General features: G+C 40.5%; 1 protein-coding gene across 3 annotated transcripts in view; it reads right to left on the reverse strand.

Moving 5' to 3' along the window:
* The window catches only part of SKAP2 (src kinase associated phosphoprotein 2), a 182,281-nt gene that overhangs the window by 149,595 nt on the left and 15,490 nt on the right, over positions 1-17,196 (reverse strand). For all 3 annotated transcript variants that reach the window (XM_002713727.6, XM_051853255.3, XM_089315443.1), the window contains exon 4: positions 14,144-14,251. In XM_002713727.6, the coding sequence (XP_002713773.1) occupies positions 14,144-14,251 (108 nt within the window). The remainder of the gene's footprint in view (positions 1-14,143; positions 14,252-17,196) is intronic.

The following is a 17,196-nucleotide window of genomic DNA, read 5'->3' on the forward strand; positions in this document are numbered from 1 at the left end:
AGGCACATTAACAGAAACTGGATTGGAAGAGGAGCAGCCGAGACTTGAACCAATGACCAAATGGGATGCCAGCATCACAGGCAGTGTCTTTACCCTCTACACCACTACACTGGCCAACTATCTTTTAAATAGTGTATTAATCTCACAATTCCCTAGAGTAAAAGAATTCAGTATTTTGAAGAACCTCTTAGTCTCGAGTTAAGAACACTTCAGCAGCAAGCATTTAGCACAGCAGTTAAGACACTGCAGGGATGCCTGACCCCAAAGTGCTTGGGTTAGAGTACCGGCTCCGTTTCCTATTCCAGCTTCCTGCTAATGTGCATCTTGGGATAGTAGTTGGGTCCCTGCCACCCAAGTGGGAAGCCCAGATTGACTGGCTTCGGGCTTCAGCCTGACCCAAATCATGCTGCTGCAGATATCTGAGGAGTAAAACAATTAATGAAAGATCTCCCTTAGTCTGTCTCTGTGTCTCTCTTTTGACTTTCATACAAAATGAAGATAAATAAATATTTTATTTAAAATTTTTGTACTTCAAAGATACTATTAAGAAAGAGAGAGGGGCTGGTGCTGTGGCGTAGTGGGCTAGGCCTCTGCCTGTAGTGCTGGCATCCCATATAGGCACCTGGCTGCTCCTCTTCCAGTCCAGCTCTCTGCAATGGCCTCCGGAAAGCAGTAGATGACCCAAGTGCTTGGGCCTTGCATCTGCAAGGGAGACTCAGAAGAAGTTCCTGATTCCTGGCTTTGGATTGGCCCAGCTCCAGCCTTTGCAGCCATTTGGGGAGTGAACCAGCAGATGGAAGACCTCACTGTCTCTGTCTCTCCCTCTCTCCATCTGTAACTCTGCCTCTCAAATAAATAAATAAACCTTTAAAAAAAAAGACTCATGGAAGAAAGAGAAATAACAACCTACAGATTTGTGGAAAATATTTATAAATCATATAAATCATTATAAATCTGATAAAGGACTAGGATCTGGAATATGATAGGTCTTCAAAATGTTCATGGAAAATGCATAGTATAAAAAATCTTTACAGATTTCAAAATTTTTCTCCAAAAAATTTTTTTTAAATTCATATTTATGAACTTTTAAAAGATGTCTTCTACATAAATAAGTCAGAATGTAAAAATAAAAAAGCAACCCAACTGAAAATTTTTAAAGGGATTTGTTTAAATTTTTATTTATTAATTTCAAAGGCAGAGAGTCAGAGAGAAAGAGAAGAAACAGAGAGAGACAGAGACAGAGATCATTCATCTGCTGTCCATGACATAAATATCTGCAACAGCTGGGACCAGGCCAAGCCCCACGGGTGGCAACGACATAAACACTGCTGCCTCCCAGGATGTGCATTAGCCGGAAGCTGGAACGGGAGCAGAGATGGGACTTGAATACAGGCACTTCAATATAGGATGCAGGCATCACACACAGCATCTTTGTTTGCTTATTTGTTTTAAATATTTTTTACATTTATTTCAAAAGGAGAGAGAAAGAAATCTTCCATCTACTGATTTTTTCCCCAAATGCCTGCAACAGCTTGAGCTACTTCACCCATGACCTACAGTCAGACCTCCCATTCAAAGGGAAAGTCTTCCAGGACAACAGAAGTATCAAAGCCCAGGAATCCCACACAAACTATTCTGCTCAACCAAGTCCTTCGCTCATTAACATGAATCACTAACCAAAGCTCACCGTATTTCTGAAGAAATGACACAAGGGAAAAGAATCAGTGAAGAGGCAGGATGTCTACATCCCACATCCAGAGTGTCTGGGTGCATTCAATTCTCAGCTCCAGCTCCTGGTTCCAGCTTCCTGATAATGTGCATCCTGGAAGGAGGCAGGTAATGGCCCAAGTGCTTAGGTCTCTGCCACATATGGGAGATCCACACTGCGTTCCCCACTCCTGGTTTCAGCCTGGCCTAACCCTGGCTGTTGGAGGCATTTGGGGAGTGAACCAGCAGATGGAAGGTCTCTGTCTCTGTCTTCAAAACAAATATTAAGGAAGGAAGAAGGATGGTCATTTAGTATAAATTCACAAGTAACCATGCTGTGCAATAACCAAAACATCTTCACCACTAACCTGGTGCTGACATCTAAAGATCTTCAAGGGGCCGACTCTGTGCTCAGTAGGTTAATCCTCCGCCTGCAGTGCTGGCATCCCATATGGGCACCAGTTCTAGTCCCGGCCACCCCTCTTCTAATCCAGCTCTCTTCTATGGCCTGGGAAAGCAGTGGAGGATGGCCCAAGTGCTTGGGCCCCTGCACTTGCATGGGAGACTGGGAAGAAGCACCTGGCTCCTGGCTTCGGATCAGCCCAGCTCCAGCCATTGCGGCCATTTGGGGAGTGAACCAACGGAAGGAAGACCTTTCTCTCTGTCTCTCTCTCTCACTGTCTGTAACTCTACCTCTCAAATAAATAAATAAAATCCTTAAAAAAAAAAAAAAAGATCTTCAAGTGATGCTTGGCCTTCCTTAAGACAATGCCCCATGAACATGCAAATATTCCTAGGAGAAATTTTTCAGATTCCCCCATCCCTGTACTTAATGCAGAGTTTTATTTGAAAGGGAAGAAACTGTGGAAAGAGGTTCAAAAATCTGACAATGGCCCACAAACAGCAGCCTTGAGAAAGGAGACATGTACTTCAAGAAAGTCACAGCCTAATGGTCCCAACTGATGGTGAAATGGCACTGGAAGCAGAGGCAACTACACACAGGAAGTATTATGTTTTCCTATTTCAAGGCACTGCTTTGTATGACATCTGGTCACCCACATGTACATGCAGCCCCTCAAGTGCAACTGCCTGGTGTGGTTCACCTTCCTTTTCAGCTGCAAAGGTTGATATGATAAACGCCTCTCAAAAGGACCTTCTCCAGCTGTACTGCATACCTGGGGATCTTGCTACAATGCTGGTTCAGATTTTGGAGGTCTTTAGTGGACACAGAGATTCAGCTTCTCTACAAGCTCCTAGGTGATGCAGATACTGTTGCTTTGTTGGTCATACTTTCAGGAAGAAGAGGCTAAAAAATCCACCACTTTTCCCTGCAATATCCACTGCACTAACCCAGGCTCTCGGCTCTCGTCAATACCGCTGAACCAAAAGCAGCAGTATCTCAGCTGGAGTAGAGGGGGAAAAGCAGGGGTTTTGAAAGCAGAGCAGGATCCCTGGAGTCAGAGCCATGAATTCCAATTCCAGTTCTGCCACATAGTAGCAGTGTGACTGCATGACATCCGGCAATTACATCACCTCTCTATTCCTAGGTTTCTTCAATTATAAAATAGTGATAATAACATCTACTTCACAGATATGCTGTCAAGATTGAAAACAAATAATGCAGCAAAGCATTTAGCTTGCTGCCTCCTCTAGATGGTCTTTGCCTTAATTCAACCTACATTTAAGTGCCAGGACAATAGCCATCAAATCTATACTCATCCCATCCGTATATTGCTTCAGGGAGCTCTTAATGACCAACAAATCTAAAGTAAACTCTTGAACTTATCCTGGCATTCAGTTCCCACCTATGCTGTGCACCAACTCCAAGACCTCCTCCTCTCCTTCCTACTCAACGTTGACTTGTTATCCTATATAACCTGTCTTCTCCAGGAAAATCACCTCGTTACCACTAGGAAATTCACTGATTCTGAAATGAGTACACAAGCATTTAGTGTCTGGGGAATTTTCTGAGCAAATATTTGGTACAAATCCTTTGCTGCACAGACTAGAATTATTTATTTATTTATTTATTTATTTATTTTTTGACAGGCAGAGTGGACAATGAGAGAGAGAGAGACAGAGAAAAGGTCTTCCTTTGCCGTTGGTTCACCCTCCAATGGCCACCGCAGCCGGCACGCTGCGGCCGGCGCACCGCGCTGATCCAAAGCCAGGAGCCAGGTGTTTCTCCTGGTCTCCCATATGGGTGCAGGGCCCCAGCACTTGGGCCATCCTCCACTGCACTCCCGGGCCACAGCAGAGAGCTGGCCTGGAAGAGGGGCAACCGGGACAGAATCCGGCGCCCCGACTGGGACTAGAACCCCGGAATGCCAGCGCCGCAGGCGGAGGATTAGCCTAGTGAGTCACGGTGCTGGCCCACAGACTAGAATTTAAAAATCCAGAAAGGATTGTTTCCTTTGGCAACAAAACAATCACCACCGAATATGAAAAAAATGGTTTCTGGACTTCTACTCCAAGCATTCCTTCCAGCGTCTTTTCCCACTCTCTTTAGCAAGCTTCAAGACCCACAGAGAACTCAGATGAGGGTCTCTCCCTCAGAGAGAATCAAGACGGTAGAACAAGGAGGGCGCTTACTGCTTTAGTCTAGGGAAAGACAGTTTAAGAAAAAAAGTGTAGAGAGCGCAGTCTCAGGGAAGAGTTAGGGAGAAAACCAGAGGAAACTCCATGCAAATTAGAGGGACACTGTGGACCTATGTGGAGGGTGTGGACACTCACTCCGGACCCCAGCAGCCAAAAGCCTCAGCACCAGCTTTGGAGTGAGGTGAGACCAGACTGCAGCAGCCTAAGCCACTGGTGATAAAGCTGTGGGAACAGCCTGGTGGGAGTCTGGCTTGGAGTCCTGTGGGGAACCATGTACCTACCAATGGGGGGGGGGGGGGGCGCAACGGGGGCATGTTTCTCTCTCCTTAACCATCCAGCACCAGCATTCTCTAATTAGCCAAGAGAGAGGGCAGGCATCATTTTGGACATATGTAACAGCTGCACTAGCTCCTGTCTGAGCACCCAGCAACTAGCTAGAGAAGACACCTGAGTCTGGCTGGGAGAATTGACAAAGGGCTGGGTGCTCGTGACTGTGGGAGGCTTGTGTGCCAGAACTATGAAAACACTTGGCTGCATGGGAGGGGGTGTGGCTGGGACTTTGGGCAGTCACTGTGGGCAGCTCCACATGCTTGGGGCTCCCTGATTCCCTGGTGAGGGTCATTGCTGCAGGATTTGTGTACACACCGAGGACTGCATGGATCCTTTATGTGGTTCTTGCGGTAGCCTGGATGAAAAGTGTACCCACTAGGGCTAGTGCCCAGGTATTGGTCTCCTTATAGGAGAGGGTAAGCATGAGACTACACCACAGAACTGAACAAACTTTCCCCTCTGATAGAGAGAGAGAGAGATTTACCACGCCCAACTTGGGTGTTACCTTAGACACTCCCCTCACCCTGGAGCACTGAACAGAGCTCCCTGACCACACCCAGCACACGCCTCTGGGTATTTACTAAAAGATGGACACTGCACTAAACCACCCAGGCATAGCTCAAAGATAGAAGCCTTAAGGATCTCTGTGAGAGAGACCCCAGTAGAAAGATGTGGTCATCAAAGAAGGATGTTCTTTTCTCTAAAGGGAGGAGAGAACTTCCACTTTGCTTATGGCCTTGTCTAAATACTGACGGAGATTGTGGAGTCAAAAGGATCCCATGGCTTTGGCAGCTCATGTCAAGAGCCTCAGTGATCACTGACATCAAAAATAAGAGTGTTAATTGTTAAATTAACAACAGGAGTCACTGTGCACTAACTCCCCATGCAGGACCTCTGTCCTCAATGAGTTGTATTATGAGAATTAACTATAAAACATGTTCTCAAACAGTTTGTGTGTGTTCGAGACCTGGCTGCTCCACTTCCAATCCAAGCTCTCTGCTATGACCTGGGAAAGTAGTAGAAGATGGCTCAAGTCCTTGGGCCCCTGCACCCATGTGGGAGACCCAGAGGAAGCTCCTCACTCTTGGCTTCAAATCAGCACAGCTCTAGCCATTGCAGCCATCCGGGAGTGAATTAGAAGATGAAAGACCTCTCTCTCTCTCTTTGCCTCTCTTTCTCTCTGTGTAACTCTGACTTTCAAGTAAATAAATAAATCTTTACCAAAAAAAAATGGTGCTGGGAAAACTGGATATCCACATGCAGAAGCATGAAGCAAGACCCCTACCTTACACCTTATACAAAAATCCACTCAAAATGGATTAAAGACCTAAATCTATGACCTGATACCATCTAAGTATTAGAGGACATTGGGTAAACCCTGCAAGACATTGGCATAGGCAAAGATTTTTTGGAAAAGACCCCAGAGACACAGGCAATCAAAGCCAAAATTGACAAATGGGATTACCTCAAATTGAGAAGCTTCTGTACTGCAAAAGAAACACTCAAGAAAGTGAAGAGGCAACTGAGAGAATGGGAGAAATTATTTGCAAATTATGCAACTTATAAAGGATTAATAACCAGAATACATAAGAGATCAAGAAATTCAACAACAACAAAACAAACAACCCAGTTAAGAAATGAGCAAAGGACTTAAACAGGCATTTTTCAAAAGAGGAAATCCAAATGGCCAACAGACACATTAAAAAATGCTCATGAACACTTGCCGTCAGGAAAATTCAAATCAAAACCAATGAGTTTTCACCTCACCCCCATTAGAATGGCTTTCATACAGAAATCAACAAAAAACAAATGCTGGCCAGATGTGGGGAAAAAGGTACCCTAATCCACTGTTGGTGGGAATGTAAACTGTTACAGCCACTGTGGAAGACAGTTCAGAAATCTGAATACAGACCTACCATGTGACCCAATCATCCCAATCCTGGGAATTTACCCAAGGGAAATCAAAACAGCACGTGAGGCCAGCGCCGCAGCTCACTAGGCTAATCCTCCACCTTGCGGCGCCGGCACACCAGGTTCTAGTCCCGGTCGGGGTACCGGATTCTGTCCCGGTTGCCCCTTTTCCAGGCCAGCTCTCTGCTGTGGCCTGGGAGTGCAGTGGAGGATGGCCCAAGTACTTGGGCCCTGCACCCCATGGGAAACCAGGAGGAAGCACCTGGCTCCTGCCATCAGATCAGCGCGGTGTGCCAGCCGCAGGGCGCCGGCTGCGGCGGCTATTGGAGGGTGAACCAACAGCAAAGGAAGACCTTTCTCTCTGTCTCTCTCACTGTCCACTCTGCCTGTCAAAAAAAAAAAAAAAAAAAAAGCATGTGAAAGAATTATCTGTACCCCCATGTTTATTGCAACTCAATTCACAATAGCTAAGATATGGAATTGACCCAAATGCCTGACAACTGAAGACTGGATAAAGAAATTATGGAATATATACACCATGGAATACTAAACAGCAGTTAAAAAAATGAAATCACATCATTTGCAACAAAGTGGATGAAACTGGAAAACATCATACTTAGTGAAATAAGCCAGTCCCAAAGGGACAAATACCATATGTTCTCCCTGATCTGTGATAACTAATAGAGCACCTAAAAGATAATCTATAGAAGTGAAATTGACACTTCAAGATGCAATGACTTTGAACAGCCCTTGTTTCCACTGTTGAGGAAGTTTTTTTTTAATATACAATTTGTTGTATTCTTTACTTAGTATAGATTAGTTATGAGTATAAAGTTAATTGAAGATAGATCTTAGTAAAAAATAAGAATGGGGTTTGGGGGCCGGTGCTGTGGTGCAGCGGGTTAAGGCCGTGGCCGGAAGCGCTGGCATCCCATATGGGCGCCGGTTCTAGTCCCGGCTGTTCCCCTTCCAGTCCAGCTCTCTGCTGTGGCCTGGGACAGCAGAAGATGGCCCAAGTCCTTGGGCCCCTGCACCCGTGTGGGAGACCCAGAAGAAGCTCCTGGCTCCTGGCTTCAGATGGGTGCAGCTCCAGCCATTGCAGCCAATTGAGGAGTGAACCATTGGATGGAAGACTTCTCTCTCTCTGCCTCTCCTCTCTCTATGTGTAATTCTGACTTTCAAATAAATAAATAAATCTTTTTTAAAAATAAGAATGGGAATAGGAGGAGGAAGAGCAGTGGGAGTGTGGGTAGGAGGGCAGGTATGATGGGAAGAATTATTATATTCCTAAAGTTGTGTGTATAAAAAGCATGAAGTTTGTATTCCTTAAATAAAAGGTTTCTGGGGAAAACAAAAAGTCTCTCCCTCAACAACTTACCCTACAAGCTCTTAGAAATTTAGGCATAAAGTTTATGCTTTGGTTTATTCCACATGGGACTAAAACATATGACTGATTCAGTCAACAAATCAGAGAGTAAAAATCAATGAAACCAATTATTTGCCTTGGTATAGACCAAATCAATAAGACATTGCAACATACAGTATTTCTTATTTTTGGAATGTGCCTTACTCTAACTTAGATTGCTAGTTACTTTAGCTTAGGTGATTATCTTCTCTTTCCATCTAGATTACATGTTTCTTGAAAACAGGAACTTTATCTGATTCATCTTTGAATCACTCATTGCCCTATCCAAGAATCTTGCTCCCTCCTTTGAGTACTATAAAAATAAATGTTAATTTACTGGATTAAAGAGCATGTTTTTTCATAATGTTGGTTTTTCTTACCTCTACATTCTTATTTAGCCAATTTTTGTTACGGTCTTCTTTGCTTGCTAAATTATTCTGATATAGTCTCCCAATCAAAAGCAAAAATATTAGGAAGATGATCCTCAAAGGCTACATGTTTTCTCTTACTCTTACATACCTTTGCAACACAAAAATGTGTCACATGTGGATTTTGTATCACCAAGCACACAAAACATATCATGAGTTAAAAACATTTTCTGGCTGGTGCCGCGGCTCACTAGGCTAATCCTCTGCCTGCAGCGCCGGCACACCAGCTTCTGTCTCGGTTGCTCCTCTTCCAGTCCAACTCTCTGCTGTGGCCTGGGAGGGTAGTGAAGGATGGCCCAAGTGCTTGGGCCCTGCACCCACATGGGAGACCAGGAGGAAGCACCTGGCTCCTGACTTCAGATCGGCGCAATGCACAGGCCGTAGCGGCCATTTGGGGAATGAACCAACAGAAGGAAGACCTTTCTCTCTGTCTCTCTCTCTAACTCTGCCTGTCAAAAAAAAAAAAAAAAAAAACCTACTTTTTATCACTTCTCCAAACTATAATCCTCTCATTCCACCAAAATACTTGAAACTGTGCTAAATATAACAGCTTTGTTCTTATACTGCTAAAATACAAAGAAGCTAGATTTGGTATATTGAAATAACCAAAACAAAAACAAAAATGTAATATTAATATATGTTACATACACAAAAATATTTCTCAACTTGCAAATGAATCTAAATTCTTAGAATACAAAAATATAATTTAAATATCAACACCCACAATATAATCATAGAAAAATACTCTAAAAGGTTACTTATTCAAAAAATCTGTCTCTTATTTATTTATTTGAAAGGCAGAACACAGTTGGGGTGGAGAGAGACACAGAGAGAGAGAGATCTTCTACCTGCTGGTTCATTCCCCAAATGCCCAAAAGAGCCATGCTAGGCCAGGCTGAAGCCAGCAGCCAGGAATTCCATGGGAGGCAAGAACCCAAGTACTTGGGCCATCATCTGCTGCCTCCCAGGTACATTAGCAGGGAGCTGGATCAGAAGTGTGTGGGGTAGCCGAGACTCAAACCTGGCATGCCAATATGGGGTGCAAGCATCCCTAGCAACAGGTTAACCCACTGCACCACAATACCCACCCCTACCTAGTTTTAAAGTTGTTCACATTCTATTGATAACACAGAAAAAAAAAAAACAAAACAAAACAAAACAAATATCTATTCTTTGGCTTTTACAAGAAATGATTAGTGCTATGCTTTTTTTTTTGTGGCCCCAAAAAATCCTCAAAAGTTAAATTTATGTGTGTATATGTGTATGGGTTTACATCTAAGTCTGTTTTAGATGCACTGTGAGAGCTCATCATTTATAGGCATCCTGGGGACAGTCCTTTTCTAAGCAAGCTTTTAGAATAAGTGACTTACATGTCATAAAATGCCATATTATTATACACTGGATTTTCTTAAAGAATACCAAAAAAGACAAAACAACATTATTTAATGTTACAAATTATGATCAAAATAGCTTAGCCTTTTTCTAAATTCCCAGGCTGCAAAAAGTATTTCCATTCCTAAACAGGTTTTGTTTTGTTTTGTTTTGTTTTTTGCATTTTAAGCTTTTTATAGGAGAGAGAAAGTCCTATCTAAAGGACAGAGAGAAATCTGAGTTCATACAGAGTACCAGGAGCCAGCCACGTGGAGGAGCATCTAGGCCTGGAGGCATGGGCCAGGTGGCCCAAAGGTGATGCACTCCGGAGGCACAGGGCCTCATGGACCCACACCAGCAAAAGGCCAGAAAGGAAAGAAAAAAAGGGGGCTTGGCACACCGTGTCCCAGGCTTTTAATCCACTTCCAAAGGGGAGTGGTTAATTAACCTGATTGGCCGGTGGATGCACAGGTGTGGCCAGGTCACACAGAGGCGTGGTGAAACAAATATTTTTTACAAAACAAAAAACAAAATAACAATGTTCTAGTCAATGACCACAGCTCTCAATAACCTGTGCTGTCTGAACATTTTTTGTTAGGTAGATACCAGGGCAATAAACTGCTATTTTGTGTCTTCTACTTCACTTTAGCCTTCCTACATTCACACTCTAGAGGTTGCAGGTTCTTATCCACAAAGTGATTTTGGTCTAGGCTGAATGAGATTTGTGACAAATGTCCACAGGGACCCTTCGACCTATCATCGATGGGCAGAGCCAATAGATGTCTTCTCGCTTGCTGAATCCCTTCACCTCACCTCAGGGACTGCCCACAGTGCTGTATGGTCAGAATCTTTCTTTCACCAACGACAAAAATGAATGAAAAATTAATTTAGAATAGAAAAATGGGAACCCAAGTCATTATAAAGTGTCTAAAGGCTACTCTACAACTACTTCCTTAGTGGCCAAATATTTCAACACATGTACAATAACAGATTCCTCCTTAAGGTTTTAAGTCTCATTATCTCTAATTTTATCTTATTACTGACATGAACCATTTATATTAACATCCCAGTATACCCAGCTACACAATAACATAGGACTTCTAACGATGATCTACAATAGTCCAGAAACCAACATGATTTGTTTTTTTAATTTTCCTGAAAAAATAAGGCATAAAGCTTATAAAATGAACTTTCGATATATATCTCTTCTTAATATTACATCAAAATGAAACTCCAACACACATAAAATACAGACTCTTATGCATTTTCCTAAAAGGTAATTTAGCATGTCATTTTTTATATTTTTGATATTGGTCTTAAAATGTATTGTTCCTCAAAAAATAAATAAAGTATTTCCAAAAAGAGAGGAGCAAAAATTATAAAATCTGACATTTTTATGCTACAAGCTATACAAAAAAAATCTGCCACTGTTTCTGTTACAATCCTAGTCATCAATAAGGTACATTTTTTTCAATGTACCACTCAAAAATCAATTATATCAACTCTTTTGTATAGAGAAGCAGCACACCTTTCAGGCAACTAGTATTAATGAGTAGACATGACTATAGAATCTCCATCTGTTTCTCTGACAAAGCTGTGGCTACTCTAGTCTCTCATTGAAATTCCATTAATCTGGTGTACCAAGGTCCAATGCGAAAATCAAAACTCCATCTAACCCTTTATCAGCTCACAATAACCTACAAGTGAACTCTGCCTGTTAGCATGCAGCAAGTTATGATTTTGCTATCAATCAGGCAGTTGGCCAATAAAAAAAAAAAAAGCAGGCTGGAAACAGTGTTGTCTGGCAGGGTTTGGAGACTTTGTTTTTGTTTTCTGTTTTCATCTCCATTCAATTTCTATAGGGTGTCTGGACCTTGTGAGATTATGCATTATTCTCCTTGGCTGTGATTTAATTGCTACCAGCAATCAAGTCGAAGCCTCACTGAAGTGTGCTTGAATTTCATTAGAAGATATAACTTATGCTACTTTCCTACACTACCTAATAAACCATAAAGAAACCAAAACACATATGGCTTGAGGGAATAACTGGAAAATTAGGTGGCCATTTGGGAACTGAGTGAACTTTTGAACCAGAGGAACAGAGAAAAAGAAATATTGAAGGGAAAGACAGACTTAGAATGCACACAGAGATGTGCAGGTCTGACCTTTTCAATACCTTGAAAATTACATTAGCATTATGAAAAATACATATCATGTTTAGAGTTTATAATCCATCAAAGTTCAGATACTTTGTTAGTGCCTACCATAAGGTAAAAGTCAAAAGGACAAAACAACAATCTGATGTGACAAAAGCCCTTTTGGTGACCTGGGCTAATTTGGTTATACTTATTGTTAAATGCTTTATCCTTTTTATAATTAATACATCATTAGTCTGAGGCCACATAGTAAGAGAAAATTTATTCCACCAAAAAGAGAATACATACCAAATTTAAGTTGCAGATATGATGACTTGATACTTATTATAGAATGAAAGGTTCAAGTGAAAGTTTGAAAATTAATTTATAATATTATTAGAAGAAAATGCAAAACTATCAAAAATAATATGATTTATATATCAAAAAATGAATAAACTAAAAGTTAACCTTCCATCTACTTAACCATTGCTTAAATACTAATATGCACTAATATTTAATCAAAAATTGATGTTCTACATGTTATTTAATCCTGTATGATATTCCTGTAAATCTGGTTATGAAAACAGCTGATAAACTATTTACTCTTAAGCAAGAAAACACAATAATCATATCAATGCATGATTAACAACAATTTTTTTTCACAAATTACTAGAGGATTTCTGGCTCTCAAAGATATGTAAATGGCAAATTATTTTTAGGCTGTAATTTATAAAAGGATATACATAGTGCTACCCTGAAGATAAAAATATCTGTTATTTAGAGAAATATCTAGTATATATGTATGTGTATGTGTATATGGATATGGATATATTCTCTCAATATTTTGTTGAATATAAATATTATCTCTCTATGTGAATATGCACACATACACTCATTCAAATCTCACCAACATTTTAAAGAGGAGCAAAACAAATAATTGTAATATATCTGAAAAACAGTATAACTTAAATAATATTTTTTTGTTTCACCTGAAAATATTATTTTATTATTAGTAGAAATGCTTTTGAAGATGAGGTTAGACAGGGTTCTAACCTCATGTTCTGTTTTGGATAATAAGTGTGAGTGAGAAGAAATGTGCACCTCTTTAAAAGATAGAGAATATAAGAGAAAAAAGATCCCCTCCCTTAAAGATAGAAATTAAATATTTGCCAAAGTATAAAATTCAACATAAAATGGATATGATTATTGCGGCTACACATTGTACAAAGTTCTGGATATAGGAAAAAAAAGATTGTTTTGTTCTGAATCAGTGGTTAGAATGTTTATCACTTATGCATGTACTTGACTTATCCCTGTTCTGCAATAGACATAATTTTATACCTCATAAAAGCAATTTATGTTTCCAAAGGGAATAATCTGGATAACATAAAATGTGGAGTGCTCTGTTGCAGGAAGCATATTTTCATTCAGCAATTGTATTTAGAGATGGAACTGCACAGTTTGATCATCATATCGTGGCAGAAGGCATTATTCATTTCTGTGTCTATGTGAAACTTTCAGTGCCACAAATTAATATGCATGGCTAATTTATCGACACACATTCTTAATTTATAACTATGGATCACTCTTACAAGATTTCTATAATACAGCTGCACTCAACTGGCTATGACAGAGAAAGCATACACTCTGTTAAAATAAGTTTCACAACTTCGGTAGTGTTCAATAGTTTTTAGAAATTACTAAGAGATAAACAATCAACTGTATTGCTAATTCAGTTAACACAGAACACTGTAACATCACTGTATAATGTGGGGCATAAAGTGACAATCATAAAAATGAAAATGTGTATTAAAAGAAGCATTTGCTAAAACCCTGTCTCCATGTGAGAAGGCAATGTAGCAATAATTAATTTAATATTTTATGAACTCATTTTGTATGAGAGTTTTCAGAAAAAAACCCTTGTTCATTATTTATAGGATAAATAATACAACAAGCCATTAGGAAGCACAATAAAATTAAGCAAGAATCTGATAATATTAAATTAACCAACAAACTGTTACTAATAATATTCACACAATGACACAAGCCTTCTCCTAAAAATTCTGGTAAAGATTTGCTAGAGAAGCAACGAGGTACTTAGGAAAACCTCGCTGAAACCACTAGAGAGAGCTCTTCTGCTCTGTAACCAGTTCCGGTAAAGGTAAGTGATCAGAAGCCCCCGTGCTGCTAAGACCCCCGCGGTGCCTGGAGCGAGAGCGCCGGGACCCGGACGCACAGCCCGGGGAGAACTCACGTACCCTCCGAGGGGGCCTCGTCATCTTTATCGTACCGCTCCGAGGCCAAGGACGCGGTGTCTGGAGGCCGAGCTAAGGGCTCATCATACTCTTCCCCGTCGTCCTCGTCACCTGGGAAAGAAGCACAGAAACGCCTTTCACAACGCGGCTCTGACAGGACTGTGGCGGGAGGGCGAACTTGCCGAGGGAAACCTGTTGAACGAGGCAAAGCCAGGTCCTGGCTCAGTGCACAGCCTCTGGAACCGAGAGACAGAGCTTTCGAAGGTCCGAATACAGCTGTGACACAGAGAAAACAGTCTCGAGTTTATGATGGTCTCTACAAAGAGGGCAGAAAGTAACTGTGTGAGTGTCATAAAGAAAAAAAAAAAAACCCACAAAGTAACAGTAGAAATGTATAATATTATAGTAAAGTAGAAAGTATGGCAGAGAAAATAATTCAAGCACTTCAATTCTTATTCAATAATTTGCAAACTCATGATGAGAATATGATCATTTGAGGTCCTATGAACATTTCACGCTGCTATTAAAAATCACAGGGTTACATCAGAATAGATTTAAAATAGTTGCATTTTTGATAGTAGGAATCCACTGTGGGGGAAAAACTGCTTTAAAATTCCTATAATACTTTTAAATTCAAGCCAGGTGATTTATAAACGAAACATTATGTCCTGGCCAGTTTCCTACTTGATTTATAAATGCTAGGTTGGTTTGCTCACGTGTTTTCATTTGTTTGTTTTGGGTCATTAATTTTCATTATAGGAGCCAGCAACACGGTGTAGTCGGTAAAGCCACTGCCTGCAGCGCCAGCATCACATACGGGCGCCAGTTCAAGCCCCTGCTGCTCCTCTTCTGATCCGGCTCTCTGCTGATAGCCTGGGAAAGCAGCAGAAGATGGTTGAAGTGCTTGGGCTCCTGCAGCTGCATGGGAGACCTGGAAGACACTCCTGACACCTGGCTTCAGATTGGCCCATTTAGACTGAACCAGTGGATGGAAGATCTTTCTCTCTGTCTCTCCTTCTCTCTGTTTGTAAGTCCACCTCTCAAATAAATAAATAAAATAAAATTTTTAAAAATTTCATTATAACATCTTATGGTTTAGGTTTTTCTATATACTCCATTTAAATAATTTTTAAAATTTATTTAATTGTGTATTTATTTGAGACATAAAGAGGGAAGTAGCGCCAATCTTCTGGTTCACTCCCAAAATGACTGCAAGGATTGGAGCTGAGCCAAGGACAAAGCTTGGAACCAGGTCGCCCACATGGGTGGCAGGGACCCTTGTCACCTGAGTTATCCCTGCTGCCTCCAGGGTCTGCGTTAGCAAGAAGCTAGAGTCACAAGCCAGAGCTGGGAGTTAAACAGCGTGTGATGCAGCTGTCTTAACTGCATGCTCCAACAACTTCAACAACTTTTTTTTTTTTTTTTTTAGGAAAACATTGAATCAGGCTATTCATGAGCCCTGTTGTATACAAGTATAAGCACTCATTTTTAACCCAGATTCAACACGATGAAAAATGTTATGTTTCATACTCCATAAAGTATCAAATTGTTGACAATTCAAGAGATAAACCAGCCACCTCAAGAGTGAACCAAAACGCCTGGTGAAAATTCCTGCAGGGACCCCAGACTCCTATGGCATTACTTTTAGACATAGATCCTGGGCAGATCAAATTAAAGTTACCAAAAAGACACTCTCTGATGCCCATACGGGATGGGTGTCACCCTACATTTCACCACATTTTGGTACAGGAAATAGCCTCTTTTAAGACAACACTATTGAAATAATTTAAAAATTAAATATTCATTTCTGTTTCCTTAAATTTTGCTATTTCATGGGCAACTGTCACCTTAATCTGAAAAAGTAAAGACTGGGACATCTCATATTAAGGCAATCAGAGCAGAATATAGAGAAGGCTGCCTTGTTATCCTTAGGAATTATACATCTCTTTAAAAGAAAGGGAATATAAGAGAAAAAAGATCCCTTCCTTTAAAAATAGAAATTAAATGCCAAAGTATAAAATTCAACATAAAATGGATATGATTATTATTGCTACACACTGTACAAAGTTCTGGATATAGTAGCATTAACCAAACCAAAATTCCAAGGAACACGTACATATATTACTAATTCTTCAGATCTTATTTTTTTTCTTTTGAGATATGAGATGTTCAAAATATTGCTTTTGAGAGGCAAAGAGAGAAGAGCAAGAACAAGAGACAGAGCTCTCATCTATTGGTTCACTCCTCAAAAGCCCACAATAGCCAGGATTGAGAAAGGGCCAAGGGCCGGGAGCTAAGAACTCAACACCAGGTCTCCTGGGGTGGCAGGGACCCAAATACTTCAGCCATTACCTGCTGCCTCTGAGGGCTGGCACTGCTGGGAAGCTAGGACTGGGAGCTGGAGCCAGGAATTGAATCCAGATACTCCAATATGGGACCATGGGCATCCTAACTACTAGCTCACATGTCCATTTCCCAAAGTACTCTTCAGAACATCCAGTGATCTCTTACAATGTTTCTCTTAGGGAAAAAAAGAAATGTGTTGATTTGGAATAAAAGAAGGAACCTCATAAAGTGCTTACAAAAATATTGTGAACATATTACAACAGTTCATGAACTATGCAGTAGAGATCACAAAATTCTCATGACTCTTAGCTGATAGAATATCCTTAGATTCTTAATGAAGTAACAACTTCTACAGAGTGAAATTTCTAAAAAACAGTAAAATCAAAGAAATAATGAAAAGATTTGGAAAAATTTCAGATGGACAGGCTTAAATCTATTTAACACTATATGGAAATAAGCTGAAAAATTAAAAATATAAACATTTTGAAAATCAGAAGTGGCTTACTATCATTTGATAGATTCTAATATACATTTTCTGTGTATATACATCAACATACACACACATGTACACAAATGCCCTTACCAATATATTATATGTACCAAAAAGATGATTATTAAAGCTATAAACTCAGTGACACTTAATTAGAGTTAAAACTGGTCACTGACATGTTGAAGATTTCTATGGTTTGGGTTTCTTTTTAAATACTTTT

Source organism: Oryctolagus cuniculus, chromosome 16, assembly GCF_051225735.1.
Source record: "Oryctolagus cuniculus isolate XC-2025 breed Fujian yellow rabbit chromosome 16, ASM5122573v1, whole genome shotgun sequence".
Classification (NCBI taxonomy): Eukaryota; Metazoa; Chordata; class Mammalia; order Lagomorpha; family Leporidae; genus Oryctolagus; species Oryctolagus cuniculus.